Below are 21,074 nucleotides of genomic sequence, written 5' to 3'. Positions count from 1 at the left end.
ACATGGATGCTTTGGAAATGGATGGAAACGGAAGAAATTGATATTTTGACTGATGGGAATTAAAGAGAAAAGGCGAAGGCTCATGTTAAAACTTGTTGAAAAACAATCAAGGCGCCAGCTTGTTCCTCTGATCAGACAGCATGTTAAGTCAGGTAGTGCCATTATCAGTGATCAGTGGAGAGCCCACAAGAATGCCTACACTGTAAATCACAGCAGGTGGTTTGTAGATCCTCAATCTGGCAGTCATACACAACATATCGAAAGAGCTTGGAAAACCATCAAAGGACATGTCCGTAGACTAAGAGGAAATTGTACTGAGAAGTTGCTGGAGAAACACCTCATGGTTCTTGAATGGTCATCTTGGCTTGGTTCATGACACCCTGATGGACAACTGGAACGTTTGTTCAAGGATTTACAAAAAATATTTCCAGTCTGAACCAGTCTGGCATGAACTTTTTTTGGAGGGGGTAGCTGTTTGGTGTTTTAAATAACACATTTAATGTTACATGTAGTACTCTTACAATACATTGCCATTTTTGACAGTAGTTAAATGTTATTTCAAGCACTGATTGTAATTTAGGTCCAAGTGTAATAAATTTAAGTCTCACTTGTGCCATTTATAAATGTTTATTAGTCATTAATAAATGATGACACTTTACAATAGAGATTGAAAATGTGACGTCATTCAGGGGTAAAACCGCAAAGGATTGTAGGTACGAGTGGCAAGCAGTACTAGTGCACGCAGGCTTTCACATGAAAACAGTCACACAGCGATAAAAAGAAACACAAAGAATGGCAAGAACCTGTTGTATTATTAACTGCAGTAGCCGGTCGCATGACAGCCACGGGAAGTCGACGGGTAAAGAGATCGGTTTTTATGGGATTACGTCGTGGAACAGGAATTGTTCAAGCCAAGTTTCCGATGTAACAAAGAGCCAATGGATGGCCTAGATTGCAGCCTTTCGAAGACCAAATATAACGTTCCAGCACACTCCAGCTCACATGTTAGTCTGCTCCAAGCATTTCCATAAAGGTACGTCTTCTGTTGTAGTTATTACGTAATTTATCATAACATGATTGTTGATGTACGTTGCAAATAAGTCTTATATTGATTTGAATTGAATTCATTGAGCTATGCTGCTTTGTTCACTGTAACTTTGTGGGCTAATATTTGTTGTGTTTTGTAGGAAGACCAGCCTACAAAATGCTGGAATGTGATCCAGACTGGGCACCTCTATCAACCTGGGTCATACCGAGTTTAAAGCTGCTACCACAGCAAGATTTGATCGATTAAGAGAGAGAGGGAGCGATATCAAAACAGCCACGAAAAGTCCCACATATATGTGCCCAAGGGTTGTATTGAAGCAATCAAGTGATGAATAACTGTTTTCCAGTATGTTGTTTTGCAGAGGGTTTTTTTTTGTTGCATTGTTGATTTGTTTTTCACCGAAGCAGCTAATAAAGCATAATGGAATACAATTTTGCCTCTTTCTTGTAAGATTCTACAATAGAATGAAACAACAATGCCAGTTTTAAATAAAGACAATAAATTGAATGAATTACGAAACACTCTTTTTATTTCTATTAGCTCTGAAAATGTTGTGTAATACTACAACCTGAAACGACAAATAGATTGCGATGGCCTGTACAGGAGAAAAAGGAAAAAAATTTAACAACAGCTGTGAAATGGAATAGTCCAAATCACCAAAGTAAACTGGAGCTGGGCTTGTTGCAGGGATCTGAACGTACTAAACATTTTCTGAGTGTATGCACTCACACTTGGGACCATATAATAATAAATACGTGATGAAAGTTGCGCAGTAGCTAACGTCCTTACTCTACTCTGTATGCTCGTATGGGTCTAACCCTTTCACTCCTTTGATTTTTTCTTCGCACTTTTTTTTTTTGCCTTTTCGTCAAATCTGTCTTTGTACGGACCTGCCGTGTTCTCCGTCGTTTTGTACATAACTGTTTATGGGGCAAATAAAATGCAAGTAGGGATTAAAACCGCAGAATTAATGATTACCGGTGCTGGAAATGCTAGCGCTTGATGCAGTGTTTTGATTTTGTTGCCACTCGTACCCACAATGCAATGCGCGAAAGTCACGTGGTCTGTCAATCTCTATAAGGCTCCCATCTAGCATTTTAAACAGGTTCATTATTCATTAATAAATGGTGTTATGCTTTACACTTTACAATAAGGCTCCCATTTGGCATTTCTAAATGTTTATCAGTCATTAATAAATGCTGTTATGCTTTACACTTTACAATAAGGCTCCCGTTTGGCATTTATAAATGTTTATTATTCATTAATAAATGGTTTTATGCATTACACTTTACAACAAAGCTCCGATTGATAGTTGTGGATACTTATAATGCATTTATGAAGTACAATATTATATGCTAAAAAATATGCTTACAAATGCTGATTGTGCTTACAAGATAGTAACTTAGTCTGAAATATTTAATATAGCAACTCTAGGTGAAATATATAGGTGAACACATTTGGCTCACTATTTGGCAAGAAACCGGTCAGGTTTTTCTCTTTCTCACCCTTAACTAATACATAATAAACCATTGATAATGGTTTATAAAGCATTTACAGATTAATTAATAACATAGCTATAAACTATTTATTAGCCATCTATAAGGGGAGTATTATTGTAAAGTGGTACCAGAAAGGTAAACTTAAACAGGCAGCTATGCAGCTAAATATATGAAAACCCACAAAACAAATGATAAGATTTTAAAAAAAAAATCCCAGCTGCTGGAAAAAAAACTGATGAAGATCACAAAGGAAATGCTTTATTCAAAGGAGAACGCAACCTCTCACTATTAGCTTAGGATTGAAACTGACCCACTGAAGTTTGCTAATTCCTTTCCCCAATATAAAATGAATTTTAAAAAGCAGCTGATATAGAAAACTACATATAAAAACAAATGTACTACTTAAATTTGACATTTTTTTCCTTTGAATTTCCATTTTCCTAGTTTTTGTACTTATTTTATCAGTTTAATTTCCCATCCACTTCATTCATTTTTGACTGATACAATAGTCCCATGTCATTCACTAACATCTGTATTTTGTTTCTATTATAAAACACAGATCGACAAGTTTGCAATACTGTTCACAAAAAAATGCAGTTATTCAGTCATTGATATAATATGCATGACATAATATGCAAAGAGGCATAAGGTTTACAGCTTTATATGATAGTGTTTGTTGTAGTTTCACAGTTTAGTTGTTTCAAAGTAATAAAGTGTTATAGCTAATTCACAGAAAACAAGTTTTTTGAAATATCTCCTTGTGCTTTCCAGATAAAACGTGCATCTGTCTTTCAGGTGGCTTAAGTGTACATGGAAACGTACATCCACTGAAAATAAGAAAGAGATTATTTATTAATAACATTTAAGTACCACCATTTAAACTAATGCATTTTCTTTGTACACATATGTGTAATTACATTTATTTATTCTTTTGCTCTGTCAGCACTAAAGTGACTTTATTACCTCTGACTCCTTGAGATTAATGGATTTTCCATCAGACAACTGTTTGAAGATTTCTGTTGAAGAACACAACTTTGAGCTTAAACTGTACAAATCATGAACCTTTATCAAATCTTAGAAGCGAGAAAGATGTTTTCAACTGAAAAAACTTTTCATTCTCACTGCATGAGATTTATTTTCAGCTATCTACACATCTATTGTTGTCATTTCTTCTCGGCTTCACTTACTCTTCATGCAGTCCAAGCGAATCATGAGACTGATGAAGCACTCCAGTGTCATGTGTCCAGAGGAGGCGCCATAGCGCAGAGCCATCAGACTGAGCATGTCATCTCCAACCCTTATTTCTGAAAAAACACACAGTCAGACTTCAGGAGGAGTTTGCTGAGATATATGTACTAGAGATGGACCGTATTCGTCCGATACTGACCTAAATTACTGGATCGGATATCGGAGAGAAATAAAAAATGTAATCCGATCCATTAAATATCACGAAAGCAATATTACTTTCTACACCAGGATCCTTTTCTGTAGTTGACATCTGGTAACTGTGCAGGGGCGGGTCTAGCAAAGTTTAGCCAGGGGGGCAGGTAGGGCATTAACAGGGAAAGGGGGACAGAAAACATACTTTTCTTTCTTATTCTCATTTCAAATGTCTAGCTTTTAATCAATAATTATCTGAATCTTACACCCAAAGTTGTGATCTGATGTAAAATGTATAGAAGTCCATTACTGTATATAGTAACTATTAAGTCTAATATACCCTAGTAAGCTATAGTACTTTTTGCTTTGGGAAGGTACAATCTGTGCAGTCTGCAATTCTGTTGAAGAAAGATGTTCTATTTAATTATTGTGGAGAAATAATTGATTTCTGTGCATTTTTTTTTTTTACACGTGCATTAAATTAAAGTTGATTGCGTTGATTAAGCATCAGAAGGTGGAGGGTGGGGGGTGGTTGCCTATTTTTTTTTGCTGGGAGTTGGCAAGCCTGTTAGTTAGGTTGCTTAATATTTCCGCTAAGTACTCTTTAAAATACCAGAATAGGAAGGATGGTGTAGGTTTAAGTTTATTAGATTGATCAGTATTGCTGAACTATGAAATATTTTGGGTGCAGTGTAGTTTTTGCATACAGGTGTAACAGAATAGCTTTAGTGTTTTTTTGCTTTTTTAAACTTGAGTATGAACTTATACAAAATGCAGCAAGACATTTAAAAAACAGTTTTATTGATTAAAAAATACACCATATCGGAATCGGCAGATATCCAAATTTATGATATCGGTATCAGACATAAAAAAGTGGTATCGTGCAATGGACGGCGCTAACAAGCTAACTGCGCTAACGCGTTGACGCCGTCCAGCCCCACGCATGGGGCGATCCGCGATAACTCGCTAACTGAGATTAGCCACGTTAATGCGGTTATGGCGTTAACGTCACTTTAATGAGATTAACACTGACAGCACTAATACATACATACGTATACGCACATATACACACATATACATATACATATATATAAACATATACCTGAAGCTAGAAATGCGTTCCTCAGCTCACTCAGTGACAGTGTTCCTGTTTTTGAAACGTCAGTGAGGAAGAAAATCTCCTGATAGGAGAAGAACAAAAGAAACCATGATCTGGGAAAATCTTCACATGTATCAGATTTATTGATATGTGTGTTTAGGCTGTTTTTTTTCTCTCTTTACCTTGTATTTAGTGACCTTGTTCCACAGACGGACGAATTCCTCACTGTTTAGTTTGCCTGTGATTGACGTCTTTTAAAACCCACATTAAGGTAGTAAAGGGACACATCTTAGTCTGGTCTTTCAGATGAGTAATGCTGTTTATATCAATAGAAGAGCACTCAGATTTGCTTACACATAGACTATTCTTCTGTTATGTAGCTACAAAGATTCATTGTTACTTTTCAACAGCTCGAAAAGGCAAACTACAAAGTTACTTAATCTGCTTTTTGCAGTATCACATGTATTATAACAGGATACATCCATTAGAGCCACCATGCTGCGACAGGCATCAAGGCTGAACCCTCCAGATTTCATGTCTCCTACATAAAACAGAATTTAATTAGCAAAGACAGTGTAGCACAAATGTCATCCACACTATCCAGAGTCATAGACTGCATATCAAAGTAGCCATGGCGACAAAGAAACCGAGGGTATTGCACACCCTACTGTATTACTGATGTTTACGCTAATGTGGACCACAGTTTATTTTGTATTAATAAGTCATATTGAGTCATATTCTCATAAACCAGAGTTTGCCAGAGTCCGATGAAGGCTTACAGGAAATAATACTGGTTTATAAATTTGATGGGTCAGACCTGGAAACTACGCTATATGAACAAAAGTTTTTACAGGGCTCCAAACCTCCTCTGGCATTAACATCAGCACAAGAACTGTGCACAAGGAGCTTCATGGAATGGGTTCCCATGGCCAAACAGCCCCAGTACTTTTAAATTGAGCTTGACAGAGTTTTTAAAGGCCAAACCTTTCAGGATGTTTTCATTTAGAACCCTCTGGAGCTGCTCAGCATCCACTTCTTCATACTGAAACATTAATTGATTTGGTTTACTACCTGATAAATTGCACAGACTTTAGACATGTAATGCTATATACACTTGTAATAATGCAGTAATGTGGCTAATATTATTAGCAAAAAGATCTTTTTTAATTACCTTGTCAGAGTATTGACGGAAGACTGTTTTCTTGTTTTCATCGTCCTGATGGATTTTTACTTTTGTGCCCTGACGAGTCAACAGTTTACATTAATAACACATGAACAGCAAAATAACATGGACACAATTAAATGATTTGTTACACACCTTTTCAACTGGCTCATATTTCTGCTCATTTGCATTTGAATTCTCACTGTGGGGAGATAGACCAATATGCATTACTTTCAGAGAAATCAACTGTAATGTGTCAAATGCAAATTTTGTTTTAAAATTTTTTATGTCATATCTTTAGACATTGAGGGAGAGCATACTAGCAACATGTCTCTTCTCTTGAGTGGATGGTGAGGATGAAGGAGGCTGTCTCATTGGGTTTGAAGGTGGATGGCACAATCAGGTATTCACCAGGCTTCAGCATAAGGAACTCTATCACCTCACGGGCATTCATGTATTTATCACTCCGAGCAACAGGCAGATGGGTGTTGAAGAAGATTGCTGGAAACTTCCCACTTTGCATCTTGTACTGAAATTATTCAAAGTGATATTTCAGCTCCCCAATTTCATTTGAAGAAGTTTCTGAAGTGCTACAGACAAGTGAACTTGGCTTTTGTTACATAAATAATTACACAGTGTGTTATATCATCCATTGTTGTTGATTTAAACAATCTTACAACATGGCAGTGTTTCCTGATACATAAAACCTTAATAGTGAAAGACAGTGTACTTTCTTTTTCACATCACCATATGTGTATTATAAACATGAAATAGAATAAGTTAGCTTCTTACTTCTTTGGTCACCTTGAAGGACGTCAGAGGAATTTCGTTCATGTTGGGAATAAATAATAATTCAGTTAGTCGTTAGTTAGTTATTTCAACATGTGCACAGCCACTGTATGAATGTTTGGACAGCATATTAAAGCTTGGCTTGCTAACAAACTGTTTTCTAGCCCACAAATAATTTTTATGTTATAGTTAATTTTTGATCTGTCATTGTCTGCACTTAAACGCCACATTGTTATTGTTGTTTCCACATTACAATACAAGTTCTGATGATGATTTAATACATTTTCATGCTCTGAAAATGTCAACTTCAACATGGTTTTTGTTTTCACCATAGTTAGTTCATAGTTAGTTCATTTTCACTTTTGCATGTATTTTCTTTCCATATGTATGACATGACCAAAAGAAATACTTACTAAATATACAGAAAAGCCAATGTGGAGGTTCTGCACCAGGCGTCTGTTCCTCTTGTCAGGCTTTTGCATGAGAGACACTAGGATGTTTTTCTCCCCATTGGTCTCTGAGTTTTCACCTTCGACCTTAATTCGATACTGTGGATTTGTCCAGAAAGTGTCTGGAGGACATAGAGGGAAAAATATGTTTTATTTACATGAATTGAAGATTAAAAAATTATGTTTTCACGGTATGTGGCGCTGGCCCTTTCCCCCATTCCCCTCATTTGTCAGAGCTCAGTGACAATCAGTGTCTGCATGTTTCTATAACATCTTATTTTGTTGCAAATGTGTTTTTTTGTATTATAGCAAAACATTAATATTGTTTTCAATGTACAACAGAACATTTAAACACCTATATTCCAGTATATATTATATAATTACCTCTGTTATTTATGCAGCCTCCAGCAGTGGTTCCAGCAACCCACCGACCCTCGTACACAGAGGTCTTCCACTGAGCAGAGGATTTTCCATCTATGAAGTCTGGTTTCAGGCCACAGATGTCAAGATCTGTGTAGAACTTACAGAAATCTTCAAAAGTCATCCTGTTAATAAAATCAGGTATATTTTCATTCATAATTTATTTAGATTACAATGTGGCTTGCCATCGCCAGTGTGTGAATGTGTGTGTGTGAATGGGTGAATGACTGAATGTAGTGTAAAGTGCTTTGGGGTCCTTAGGGACTGAGTAAAGTGCTATACAAATGCAGGCCATTTTACCATTTTTTACCATAGATGTGATGTCAAAGTATAAAACACAAAGCTTATGACATAAAGAGTAAATAAAGCAAAAAAAGAGAAAACTACAACTTCTGGTGGTATTATATTAATACCACCAGAGGTTGTAGTTTTCTTTTGACTAAATTTGCTTACCAAAACTCTCCATCATCGGCCACTGAAAGGCACTTTTGGCGGTCTTGAGAACTCACAGTGTTCCACATGGGGGACCTAAAAGACAGCATTTCAGGTAAGAGATGACACATCATGTTGGTAATTTTTATCTAGAGTTGCATGTATTGAAGAAAAATTATTCCCTAAGTAAATATAGGTGAAAAGGTTGTACTTTTACCTGCATTTTAAACTAAATATTACACTGGTTTGTTTAAGCAGTAAATAGAAAAACCAGTTCAGACTAAAGTTCCCTTAAAGACCAGAACTACTTGAGTAACTGAGTCACGTGTAGAGCAGCAAGTACACTAACCTTTTAAGCAAAAATCTGCATTCCCACAATGCAGATGTCAACATTTTTACAACATGTAATTTAATCCATGTCTTCATGAAACAGTACCAAAGCTGATTACTGCTTACCGATCACTCCAGTCTCCCTCCCACTCTCCTTTGCCCCAGGGGTTCCACAAACGGATCAGCTTCACAACTTTTCCTTGGCTAATAAGCTGGCAGCAGGCAACAGAAAAATCAGTTGTTATGGTATTTAAATGTATGCTCAAAGGTTTTTAAATCTCCCCTTTAACATATTTGTCCAATATGTCAGGAACCTGTTTTGGCTGTAATTCTTCCTAAACTGCATACTGTGGGAAATGTTATTGCTGTAGATTCACTTCCAATACTAACTGTGATTACTGTGTAAGTATAATTCTTTACCTCTTTAACCCCTGTCACAGTGTAGGCGTGCCCTTGGACCAGTCCATTTGGCAAAATGGTGTTAGCAGATGTTTCCTACAACCAAAGAACATTGGTCATTGTAAAAAATAAAAATAAAAACAAAGAATTCTGATACAATAATATCATTAGGAAAAAGTGACTGCAAAGTTTCGTTATGTTGACTTAAAGCAAATTTCAACATTTTGGGACACACTAATTTGTCTTCATAAAGCCATTTCTGGCAGTCGATTAACAAAAAAGTTATTCAACTTTCAGAGCCCAATAGGTCAAAACAGCCTTCTAGTTCCAGGACTTTCAATCTCACCATCTCTCATCCGCAAAACAAAATTATGACGTGGGAGACCAGGAGCTATTGGCTATCAAGCTCACTTTGGAGGAATGGTGGCACTGGCTGGAGGTCACCACTCAACCATTTATTGTTTGGACAGACCACAAAAACTCTGGCATATCTGCAATCAGCTAAACATCTAAATACTCAACAGAGATGCCCGTGAATATGTTACAGCCTGATCGACCTGCGCTTGGAATAAGCACTGGAACCAATCACCTGCTGGTTGATTACAACCACTGCCTTATGCTCTCCAATGTGTTGCAGCATCCAATAAATCTATCTGAAGCTAGCAGCTGCCTTGGGTGGAGTAAACAATAGCCATCGGTGTGGTGGGGCGTTGTCTGTGGTGCTGTGTGGATGCACCTGCACGGCATCTGCAATCACGCCCAACGTGTTAAAACATGGGGACTCAGGGGTTGGTTTGTGTTGTGGTGAGAAGTGCTGAATAAAGATGGCTTAAATTTAAGATCTGTGGTCCCGCCGTGCCTTATTCTCACCACACTGGTGCCGAAACCCAGGACGCGGCACGACGGGCCCATGACAGAGCCAGGGAAAGGAGGAGCTGTCCCAGATGATGGCTGACTTGGCGGCTATCCAGCGGGAGCAGGTGGCAGAAGTGCGTCGCCAGCAGGAAGAGACCAGACTGAGCGCCACCTGGAAAGGATTGGGCATCTGGCGGCGCTGCTCTGTGCCTGGGCGTCACCCCCACAGGTGTGTCCCGACGGTGGTGAAGCGGTGGAGGAGCTGCATGAGGCACCTTAGCAGCCGGAGGTGGTAGACGAGACGGGCAATGGTCTGAACCGCCCGGAGGAGAGTTAGCAGCTGGGTGAAAGGCTGCTACTGCCGGGAGCGGTGAAGGAGCTGCTCCAGCCGGAGGTGGCGGACAAGGCACGCAAGGGTTTACATCTGCTGGAGGTAGAGGAGCCACTGCGCGAAGGGCTGCTGCAGCCGGGAGCGGTGGAGGAGGCGCTCCAGCCGGAGGTGGACGAGGTGTGAGGGGGTCCGTGGCTGCTGGGTCAGGAGCCGCTGCATGAGGGGCTGCTCCAGCCGGGAGCGGTAGAGGAGCCGCTCCAGCCAGAGAGAGAGGAGGTGCACGAGGGTCCTGTCCAGCCGGGAGCAGTGGAGCAGCTGCTCCAGCCGGAGATGATGGAGGAGCCACACAGGGAGACAGAGGTCCCCGTATCAGGGGGACCTGTGAAAACTGGGGCCAAAAGCAAGACACGAGCTGTCCTGGAACAATGGACAAGTGCCCAGCTGCCTTTGAGCAGGTACTCACGGCTGTGCCTGCAGGGTCGTGCCGGTTTGCCAGGTGGCCAACTGCCGGATCAGGCATGGCAGGCCTCCGGACCAGCGTTGCCATCACCGCTGGAGACTTGGGCGGCATCCGCAAGAGACACTGCCCTGTCTTCGGGTTGGAGGCCGGTGGGTGGGAGTAGGTTCGGCCGGATGGCTCCCCGGCCTCAATCGGGCGATAGGGGTATGTGTTGGGGCGTGGTCTGCGGTGCCGTGCGGCTGCACCTGCACGGCATCCGCAATCACGCCCGCTGTGTGTTGTGTTACTGGTCTGACTCTGTTTTTTTGTGCTTACCCCTTGAGGTGTACCACAGCTCATCAATGTGTTGGATTTGCCAGCTCTGCATATCAGCCCCCACACATCTGAACTGGTATCCGACAGCTGGACGCACACGTGGACGCCACCGGTGAAGTCCATCATAGCCTCTGAAGGAGTTCCAGAAGTCATGTCGGTGTAGGAACCACAAACCCTGACAGAGGTAGATAATATTTTTCACAGATCTCCCACATGTAACTTGTTCACTGTATATCGGATAAATCATATGTTTCTTTGCATACTTAGCATAAGCTTTCTCCAGCAGAGCAGGCCAGAACTCATTTGGATCTTTGGAGTGAACAAAGATTAGTCTGCCATTGATCGTCGGCAACTTGTCATCAATGACGACGTCCACCCACCGCCCGAATCTCCAGAACTAAAGTAAAGATACAATTGTTTTGTGAGCTTGTTGTGTTTCATGAAATTTGATCATTAGAGACAAAATAATCCAGACTCTGTGAAATAAACTGCTTTTAAGTTTTAGTTTAGTGAGAAAAAACAGTTAAAGATAATAATTACTTCTTTTGTTCTCATAGTTTAATGATGTTTACCCTGAAGTGAAAAATGCCACAGTAGTTCTCTTTGATTTTTTGGTCGAGGGGAACAACTTGTTCAAAAATGTGATTCTGGAAAGTCAGCGCGCCGATTGATGCAAGAAACCAGCAGTTTCCTGGTTAACAACAACAAAAAAGAACAATCAGGACTGCAGGCGGATACAAGAGTGTAAATATTAGGAGTGAAGAAATGACCCTACCAAGTACACCTTGACCAATGTCAAATCTGGAGACACCATCAACCACAAATTCAGCATCAGGAGCAATTTGCTGTAAAACAGGGAGTCAGTTTTCAAATTTAAGGATCCGACCATTCCCAAATTTGAGAGGTTTGGGTCTCAGTTTGAACTATGAAACTCTTCCATGGCCTTTAATTCACAACTTTTTTCATAACAGAAAATGAAATAAACTGAATAATTATCCTGAAAAGAAGCTCATGATCAAAAGTCAGTCAGAAAAGTAAGAATAATCATAATTTTGTAAACTTGTGGCTTTGATTCTTTTCAGAATGTGAATATTTCATGTTATTTTTAAACTAGATTACAAACTAACTAAACAGGTTGTTTGGGATAACAGAATGCATTTTTAATAGAATATCTTTTATTTAATCCTTGGGCCTTCTTATCTTTCAGATCTGCTTTTACCATATGAACCCTCGCGGACCCTGAGGTCCTCTGGTACTGGCCTTTTGACTGTCCCTAAAGTCAGGACACATACTCACGGAGAGGCAGCTTTTCAGTGATATGGTCCTCGACTGTGGAACAGCCTGCCGGAGGAGCTCAGGGCCGCAGAGAACGTACATGTTTTTAAGAACAGGCTCAAGACCCACCTTTTTAATTTAGCTTTTAACTAACGTTTATTTATTTTATGCTTATTTATTCTATCCTGTTATTCTATTTATATTATTAATTTAGTTTTTACCTAATATTTATTGATTTTATTCTTATTCATTTTTTATCTTCTTACTCTGTTTATACTTATATTTATATTGTATCCCACTCTTATTTATTTTATCTCTTTATCCTGTTTATATTCTTATTAGGTTATATCTCCAGTGTTTCCTCGGAGGGGGCTCTCTGCACCGGGGCTGTGATCGACCGTGGCTGCTGGGGCTCTGTGGGTCTTCTCAGCCTGGCTGGGGGGCTTCTTTGCCTCCCTCCTGCTGCGTGCCCAGCCTGGAGGCTGCGGTCTGTGACCGGCTCCCGGTGCAGACGGCTCCCTGTGATAGTGTTTCCTCACTTGGCTAATGCGTACCCAGCTTAATATTATTCTTTAAGTGTGTGTGTATTGTGCTATCTACTGTACAATATAAAGCGCCTTGAGGCGACTTTTGTTGTGATTTGGCGCTATATAAATAAAATTGAATTGAATTGAATTGAATTGAATTGTGTGTGTGTGTGTGTGGGGGGGGGGGGTGTATTCATGATCGTTTCTGTTAATGAGAGTGTGGGGAGTGAGTGGGAGGGTGGGGTGGGCTGCTTTTAACCATGTAAAGCACACAGTTTTTTTTTTTGTATGAAAAGTGCTTTATAAATAAAGATTGATTCATTGAGTAAATATAAGGATTAATTTAATTCTTTTTCACAGCCACTAGAGGGCACTGTTATAGTCAAAATTTCACTTCTTGGGTCATGAGAAGATTTACAGTTTCACAATCTCAAATACAGTGGGGCAAAGGTGGAAAAACAAATGTTGCTTTGCAGTAATGTGATACTGCGTCTAATGTGCAGTTTAAACATCTTTAAATACTCACTGCAGGTCTTAGCCACTTCACGCGGGCTAGGTCGGAGGGCTTCAGTATCCCCTGGCCAACAGACTTTCCATCGGGGGGGAACATGTCATCGACGTACCTTACTCCTTTGGTGAGACAGTATTGTTTAAGGTTCTTGAAGTCTTGGTTAAAGAACTTCTCAGGGTTGGGGATGCTCCCATATCCCTTCTGCTTGTGACGAGCCTCCATAATGTTCAGGCATGCACCAGGAGGAGGCATTGCTGCAATGTTTCTGTCTATTTTCAAGAATCTGGCATGTAAATTTGACAGATTAGTATAATAAATGACACGGTACAAAAAAACATGTCAGCTCAAATTATAATAATATATATAAATAATACAAACATTGTTTAGGTTTTTTTCTTTTAAAAGAAAAAGAAAAATCACTGCAACTTTAAAAAAAAGTATCAATGAAATGCCCATATAGTAAGAATGTTTAAGAAATATTGCTATGAAACTAATAAAAACAAAACAAAACCTAACACTAAAAATAAACAGAAAAAGCAAAACTATAATAACTCTGATTTGAGTCATTAGTCCTAAAATTGTTAAACAAACATCTTACCTGAACGGGTCACAAAAGAGGAAGCTTGTTGTTTAGTAGATACGGAGCAGGTCTGCAGGTAAGAGTGGACAGGCTTCAGTCTTATATAATGGCCACAATCCACTAAATCAGCCAGGACAGGTTGTGGCTCCTCCTTACCTTACTATGCAAATTTCACTTAAACTCCACCACTTTCCTTGGAATTACTCTGGAACCTGCAGGGTTAGTTTTATAGGTGTTTACACAGAAGTCATATTAGTCCCTTTTACTTTTTAATGTACAGGTGCGATGCTCTGTATACAGCTTTCTGGTTTTTATTAAAACATCACATGAATGAAAATAATCAGAAGGCTCTGCTAATTGGCTATTAAGCTTGGAAAGCTTAATAGCAGAGCCAAACATTTTCAGCTCTCATGACCGTTACAGTGAGTAAATAATCCTTGATACTAAAAAGCAAGCAAGAAGAAAAAATAACCCAAAAGTTCGCTTGACTTCAGTGCAAATATGTAACTGTGTTGTTGTATGTTGTCTGCTAAATATAAAAATGTTTAGCTGTATGAACAACCTTGAGTAAGTTTAATCAAACTTACAGGACTGCCATGGTAGTTGGCATCCACTTTATTTTGATAATGAGAAGTAAAATATTTACTCACATAAAAACTGACTTCACTGGTTAACTGATAAGATAATTTTGCACATGTACATGCCCAGTAAAAGATAGTGATGTTACTTAGTTAACAAAGATTTAGTACCGTATTTTTTGCACTATAAAGGGCACTTCAAATCCTTTAATGTTCTCAAAAATCAGCAGTGGACCTTATGTATGAATTCTGGTTGTGCTTGCTGACCTCGAATCGATTTTATGTGGTACACGTGTTGCTGCTTTACCAGGTGTAACAATTAAGTTTAACATCCAGGCATCCATGAAAACAGAATGTATTCAGTTAAAAGTTAGCAGGAAGTTAGCTCGCTAGTTTCCACTGTTGGGAAATCAGTTTTACCCCGGTTCTTTTTTATTCCTCAGGGCTTCAGAGATGGCACCGGACCCAGTAGTCATTTTTACAAAATCTTTATTCATCTCTTATTCATCTTCATTTAAGCATGCACTTCTAGAAGGGAAGACGAGGCCGGTGTCCCTCTGAAACAATCTTCACCTCTTTGTTAGTTACACCCAGTTTTATAGCAGTGACCCCATCATAAATCCCCCACAATGTGCTGCAAACTCTGTGTCTGTGTCTATGTACACGAGCACGTGAGTGCCTGTGTGTGCGCGTACCCGCGTGTCTATGGGAGTGCTTGTGAGTGACTGTGTGTGCATACCTGGTATGTGCGTGCATGTGAGTGAGTGTGCATGTGGATGTGTGAGTGTAACAGTTAAAACACTGTGGGTATGTGTCTCTTCCTAGGGGCCATAAATACCATCTCCCCTCCAGACCACAGTTATCAAGTTACAAATATTGAGACCCCCACACAGGTATCCTGTGGGGAATTTCCACTCAGCATTAACTCCTCTTTGTCTTACTTTCACAGTTCAACTGGGGGAGGGTCTCCTAAGATCTACTCCTAAGTTCATGACACAGTCAGGCCTTTATTTATATCCAGGGCAGTGTCAGTGTCTCTACAATAATTCTACATTCTATCTTAACACATTTCTAAGCAAACAAACTAAACATTCCTACATGTCTAAACTCTAAAATAAGCTAAACATTTCTACAAGTCCCCCTTTTTATCTGCCCTATGGCAGATAAAACTAAACTAAATCTTTCACCATAATGTTTTCATACTGTGACTCCCCATTTCCCAAAAGTGGTCTCCTGGTGTTGGACTTTGTATCAGATTCTCCCACAGCACGATTGATGAGTCTTACGAACAAAGCTCTGATACAAGGCACACAACGACACCCACACGTCGCTAATATTGCAGTAAAAACAGACAAAGAAACCATAATTGACATATGAAACCTTTCCATTGCCCAAAGACAGAGGTCATCCACTCTTCCAGCAGGTTATCCAATCCTGAATGCTCATACATCGTGGTGGACAACGTCCTTAGGCCTTCCAGAACTCGGGTCACAGAGCTGTCTGGAGCTGTGTTATTTGGAATAAAAGTACAATACATATGCCCAAACATAGCGCAAACGCCCCCTTTTTCTCCCAACAACATATCTAACGCCATCCGATTTTGTACTGCCATTAAAGATGTTGGAGCCAACTGCTCAGCAGGCCCTTCAACTGCGTCCCTGGTAAAGTTTGCTAGTCTCAGGACATTATAGTGCACATAATTAATACGATCCACATTCTTGCTAGGAGTTACTGGAAAAAATGCAGAAATTATTGGGAGATTTTCAAATCCTCTAGCAATTTGGTCCGCTACCTTAAATTCATTTAGGCACACCCCTAGGAACCCCAATAGCATCTCTATATGTTGGTGATCCTATTGTAAGGTCAAACGATCCTGGTGACTGTTTGGCCAACACATGACGTCTGCACATGGCTGTCAGTTGAGCGGTGCCGGGCTTAGCCAGCCGCACCCCCTTTTCTCCTACTAAAACGAGAGGTGCACCTATACATACCATGGCACAGAGACCAAAAGTCCCACTAGGAATTCTAACATAAAGTCTGTGGCCACCATAATAATACAAACCAGCACGTGCCCACAGGCCTATTTCGGTGCCGGTATCTTTTGATACCTTTCCTCTGGCCAGGTACGTCACAGTGCACCAATCGGCGATAATCTCCCTGGCCTCATGCTCATGTCTGTCAGGGAAAGACACAGTAAAGTCAAAACACGTGTAATTTTGTCTTCTTGGCATGAAGGAACCAAGCACAGTATCATTACCTATTGGTGGAAACAAACTTGCTAACATAGTACAATTACCTTCAGAAGCCGCTTCTCTGGTGAGTCTGAGCATGCACTCAAATCCCCACTGGTCTTCGGGATATAAAGGAGCTGGTTCTGTGAAAAGATGTGGGCGGGCCGCTGCGCACGCCACACAATCTGAAACATTCTGTTCCCTAGCATTTTGGATGAGCCAATCTAGCCATAAATTGCTCTCACGGTAGCCAGTGGCCATTGAAATGAACTGTTTAGGTTTGAGTCTCGTATAATCTACCTCAAGTATTTGTGGGCCCGATTCTGAAAGTGACAATGGTGGGGGAGGTGTTAATTATTTCAGCCACATCAGGTACAAAATCTCTAAAATTAATTTTAACCAGACCGTATGGGTCCTTCCCTGAGACGTCTACTCCTATGAATAAGTACACCACGGATCGAGCGGGCCACACAGTGTCATGCCAACGATTCAGTGAGAGGGTCAACGAGGTCTGCCCAGCTGAGAAGTCCCGCTGAAACCCAAGCTTCTGCCACGCGGTGTCCTTGTACGGGCGCCACGTGCCAGAATACTCCACTATGGTAGACCAGTACTCACACGGGCCCTTCCAATAAGTGTAATAGGGGTAGCCAAGCTTCTGATTATTACACTCTATATCTACCATTGGATTGTAACCTACCCAGACATCATATCCCCGCCATGAACTATGTAACCTTTACATTTAATGACAGCACAAAGATCAAATGTATACGAAGCTGTGGACCCTTTAACGTTGTCCAACTCTATACCGCCATAATAATCAAAACACTCATCTGATTTACCTGTTTCACGGCGTTTGGTTCGCTTCGCCGCGGCCTGTGATGGTGGAGTCGCCGGAGTGGATTCGGGTCTGTCTATGGGCAATTCACTTATAAGAAAAATCACAGTTAAAATAACAACAGTTATCACACCTAAGACTACCGTTTCTCTCAAATTCCCCTTAACCAGCCTAGAGAAGTTGACCTGATATAAATTTAGATGAAAGGCTTGTCTGTTTACATCTTCTCCCATGCAGAAAGCTTCTCTGCAGAGCATCAAATCATTTGTGCTGTTCACAGAATCACAATTCCATCGCTGGACTTCCTCTGCGCCGTCACTTTTGGAGCTTGGCACGCTCTCTCCATCCCTCGATTCTCACGTTCCAACGCTGCTGAAGATTTTAAGGCAGAGCACGTCGTACACCTTAGTTGTCTTCCTCAACGTCGACACTTTTTCATTTTATTTAAAATTTTGCAGTGCAGATTCTCCTCATGACAATCTCCTGCGCGATGTCTGCTGTGCTGAAGGTGATCTCTGATCCTCCTGAAGACTCTCTCCTGGCCTCAGCTCCCTTCTTGTAGACGATCTCCTCAGTCACTCCTTCTCGTCATGGCACCTCACGACATCTACAGATTTAAAAATAACACTCCTCTCCCCACATGGCTTTCACCATGTGTCAACTTCCCAATGAGACATAGAATGTTGCCCAGTCTCCCTAAAACAATCTCCAGGGTTTCCCACTTGGAGCAGCCATACTCCAACCTGTAACCCTGTGTAAAAACATCAGTCAGCAATTAAATGTTTAGCTTGTCTAACTCCCAGCTCCAGCTGGAGCCTATTATCCTGGAAGACAAATCTGTTAAATCAAACTTCACATTTTCAACCGACTATAAATCATAAGAATAATAAAGTATTCAGCATAAAAGACAAGCATCATGTGCAGGTTTTCTCAAATCATTAAATCACTATTATTGCCATAATTTGTCCCAAATCATGAATCATCCCAATTTATTCCACGATTTAATCGGTGACTTTCCTTAAGCAATGTCACTCCACTCATTTTATCACTATGAGCTCAGTAGTGGCCAGCTAATGAGCCCATATTAAACTATTCCATAAACACTGCATCTCTTATTTGTTTTCTCATGTCACTTGTCTGTTTTCTGCTGAATCCTCTACATGCACTCTTAGAAAAACAAACATTAACAAAACAGATGGACAATCCTGGTGGTCAGGCACAGGTCGACAGGTTCCAGAGGTGCTATAAAAAGACCATAAAGTTAAGCCTGCTGTAAAAGGAATGACACTGATTTCAACACAGGATGTTTCTCACACTATTTTCACTTCTCCCCTGTAATAGTCAACATTTTCCCAAGAACACAGTGTAATAGCATAATCAACATATAGCCTGTAAACACAGTTCCCTTCACTCATAAACAGTGTTGGTCAAGTTACTTGAAAAAAGTAATCAGTTACTAATTACTGATTACTTCCCCCAAAAAGTAATCCCGTTACTTTACTGATTACTTATTTTCAAAAGTAATCGATTACTTAGTTACTTAGTTACTTAGTTACTTTTTAAAAACACGATTTACAACCTGAATAGGTGATAAAGCGATAGATCTTTCAGCCCAATTCTACTTTTTCTGCATAATTCATCATACAAAATGTAATCAAATGGAAAAGTCTCTTTTTAAAACTTGTTTTATTAGTTTTAATCTTTTAACTTTATGCATCAAGCAAAAATTAAATTATATGCAACATTCTCTGACTGGAAGAAATTTGTTTAACATTTAAACCTATTTTCTGCACATTCCAGCACATAAAATAAAATATTTTTTTGTGTTTACACTCACTCTTTCAAATAGATGCAAGTAAAACACAGCAGAAAATAAATAAAATCAAAGACTAGCGGTCCTGTTGCTCTATTTTCACCTGTAAAGCAGGACTGGGGTAGGCGGAGGAGGTTTACCCTGGTGCAGGTGTGCCGCAGCGGTCAGTGGAAGAATCCGCGAGTTTCTCTGTGAATTTCACATTACGTCGTAGTACACTCGGTGCTTGCTTGGAAGTTTAGGGTTTTTTCGCTGTAAAAGAAGTTTTCTTCCCACGCACAACGGACACTAATGTTTTTGTCACTTTTTATGGAATCAAACTCAAAATAAGGTCAGTACTTCCACGCTTTAAACGCTGCATGCTACACTCTGTCCCGCACTCGATATATTATGATCTGCAGACAGCTGTTGTCACGAACGTCGCACTCGCCACGTCACTGTCATGAGACGCTCTCGCAAAAAATCACACGGTTTTAGTAACGCAGTAACGCAGCGCCCTACGTGAAAGTAACGGTAATCTAATTACCGCTTTTGCAATAGTAATCCCTTACATTACTCGTTACTTGAAAAAAGTAATCAGATTACAGTAACGCGTTACAAGTAACGCGTTACTGCCCATCTCTGCTCATAAACCCAGTAATCCTGTAGTAGAAAGAACATTAACCATTAGTGTGTCCTGCTGTAACTCACATAATCAAACACATGATTAACTCTCTGCTGTAGAAAAGAAATGTAAATGTTAACGCTGCGCACAAGCCCATGAATGACACGCCCCTGATAGATTCTCAAACACAGAAAGTGGCATTTAAAAGGTTAAATCGTCACGCAACCTAGGATGCTGCTGTCATCTTCCTGCTCCTGTAAAAAGAAACACACATAAATTCATCCACCCTTTTGTCCTGTCTAGGTGGAGGTTAACCTTGAGTAGTGATCAAGTCTTGTCAGCTATTGTCAGCTTTTACCAGTCAGTCAGTTTTTTTCTCTCACTCATTCATTCATTCATCCATTCTTTCTTTGCTGATAGTGGAAATTATCGTCGCATTTTCATTTCCACCCACAGCAAAATGACATCATTTCAAAAAAGAAAAGAAGAACTTTTAGATCGGATTATCTCGCTGAATCCTTTTTGGGCAGGGACCCTCATTTTCTAATTGCCCCAAATAAGCGGCTTTCTCCAGAGCCCATTGTAATTTTTGGAGAAACTCACTTGCAACGGTTTTCTCGACATGTTGTATAGTGCTTTTAATTCCCGTCGTGCAGATCTGCTTAAGGAAAAGAAATTCACAAACACAAGTCAGTGCACTTGTTCAAAACAAAAATAAAAATAACAAACAAAACTGTCAAACAAAACTCCCAGTGCACTGTCCAAAAAACAAAATAAAAATAAAAATGAAAATAACAGATCAAAATGAAAAACAAAATTAAATAAAAATACAGAAGCCCAGTCTTAGGACTTGTCCCAGAATATTCTTTTTCTAATAGGTGAAAACACACCAAGTCTAAGAGTGGGTGCCAAGTTAAAACCTTCCCCATACATTAGAAACAGAAAACAAAACAAAACAAAAATCTGCTAGTTTTATTCATTTAAACTCTGGCTGCAGGATTCTATTCACCCCTGGTATCATGTTCCCCAAAATAATACTAATTCAGTTGTCTATGTATCACTTCTCAACCCACTCAATAAACCAGACAGGATGATGGTAACAGGATTGCCTACTTAAAATTGTGTTTGATCTTAATGAGCTTCATTACGTGT

The 21,074-nt window shown here is 39.9% G+C and overlaps 1 protein-coding gene across 1 annotated transcript; it reads right to left on the bottom strand.

The window, feature by feature from the left end:
* Positions 1–2,354: 2,354 nt before the first annotated feature.
* LOC116314147 (calpain-1 catalytic subunit-like) lies at positions 2,355–13,938 on the bottom strand. Its single transcript, XM_031732050.2, has 22 exons — positions 13,880–13,938; positions 13,297–13,564; positions 11,744–11,813; positions 11,541–11,659; positions 11,232–11,365; positions 10,969–11,143; positions 9,029–9,103; positions 8,735–8,820; positions 8,300–8,374; positions 7,811–7,971; positions 7,391–7,548; positions 6,981–6,992; positions 6,509–6,717; positions 6,345–6,390; positions 6,198–6,266; positions 6,011–6,068; positions 5,506–5,567; positions 5,209–5,277; positions 5,030–5,108; positions 3,735–3,851; positions 3,511–3,563; positions 2,355–3,374 (listed from the first exon to the last, which is right to left on the bottom strand). Exons 2-22 carry the CDS (start codon positions 13,531–13,533, stop codon positions 3,348–3,350), a joined length of 2,091 nt encoding a protein of 696 aa, XP_031587910.2. The 5' UTR covers positions 13,534–13,564; positions 13,880–13,938; the 3' UTR covers positions 2,355–3,347.
* Positions 13,939–21,074: the final 7,136 nt, after the last annotated feature.

Source organism: Oreochromis aureus, linkage group 19 (genome assembly GCF_013358895.1).
Source record: "Oreochromis aureus strain Israel breed Guangdong linkage group 19, ZZ_aureus, whole genome shotgun sequence".
Lineage (NCBI taxonomy): Eukaryota > Metazoa > Chordata > Actinopteri > Cichliformes > Cichlidae > Oreochromis > Oreochromis aureus.
The sequence above is the reverse complement of the archived record's forward strand: the minus strand, read 5'-3'. Positions and strand labels throughout refer to the sequence as shown.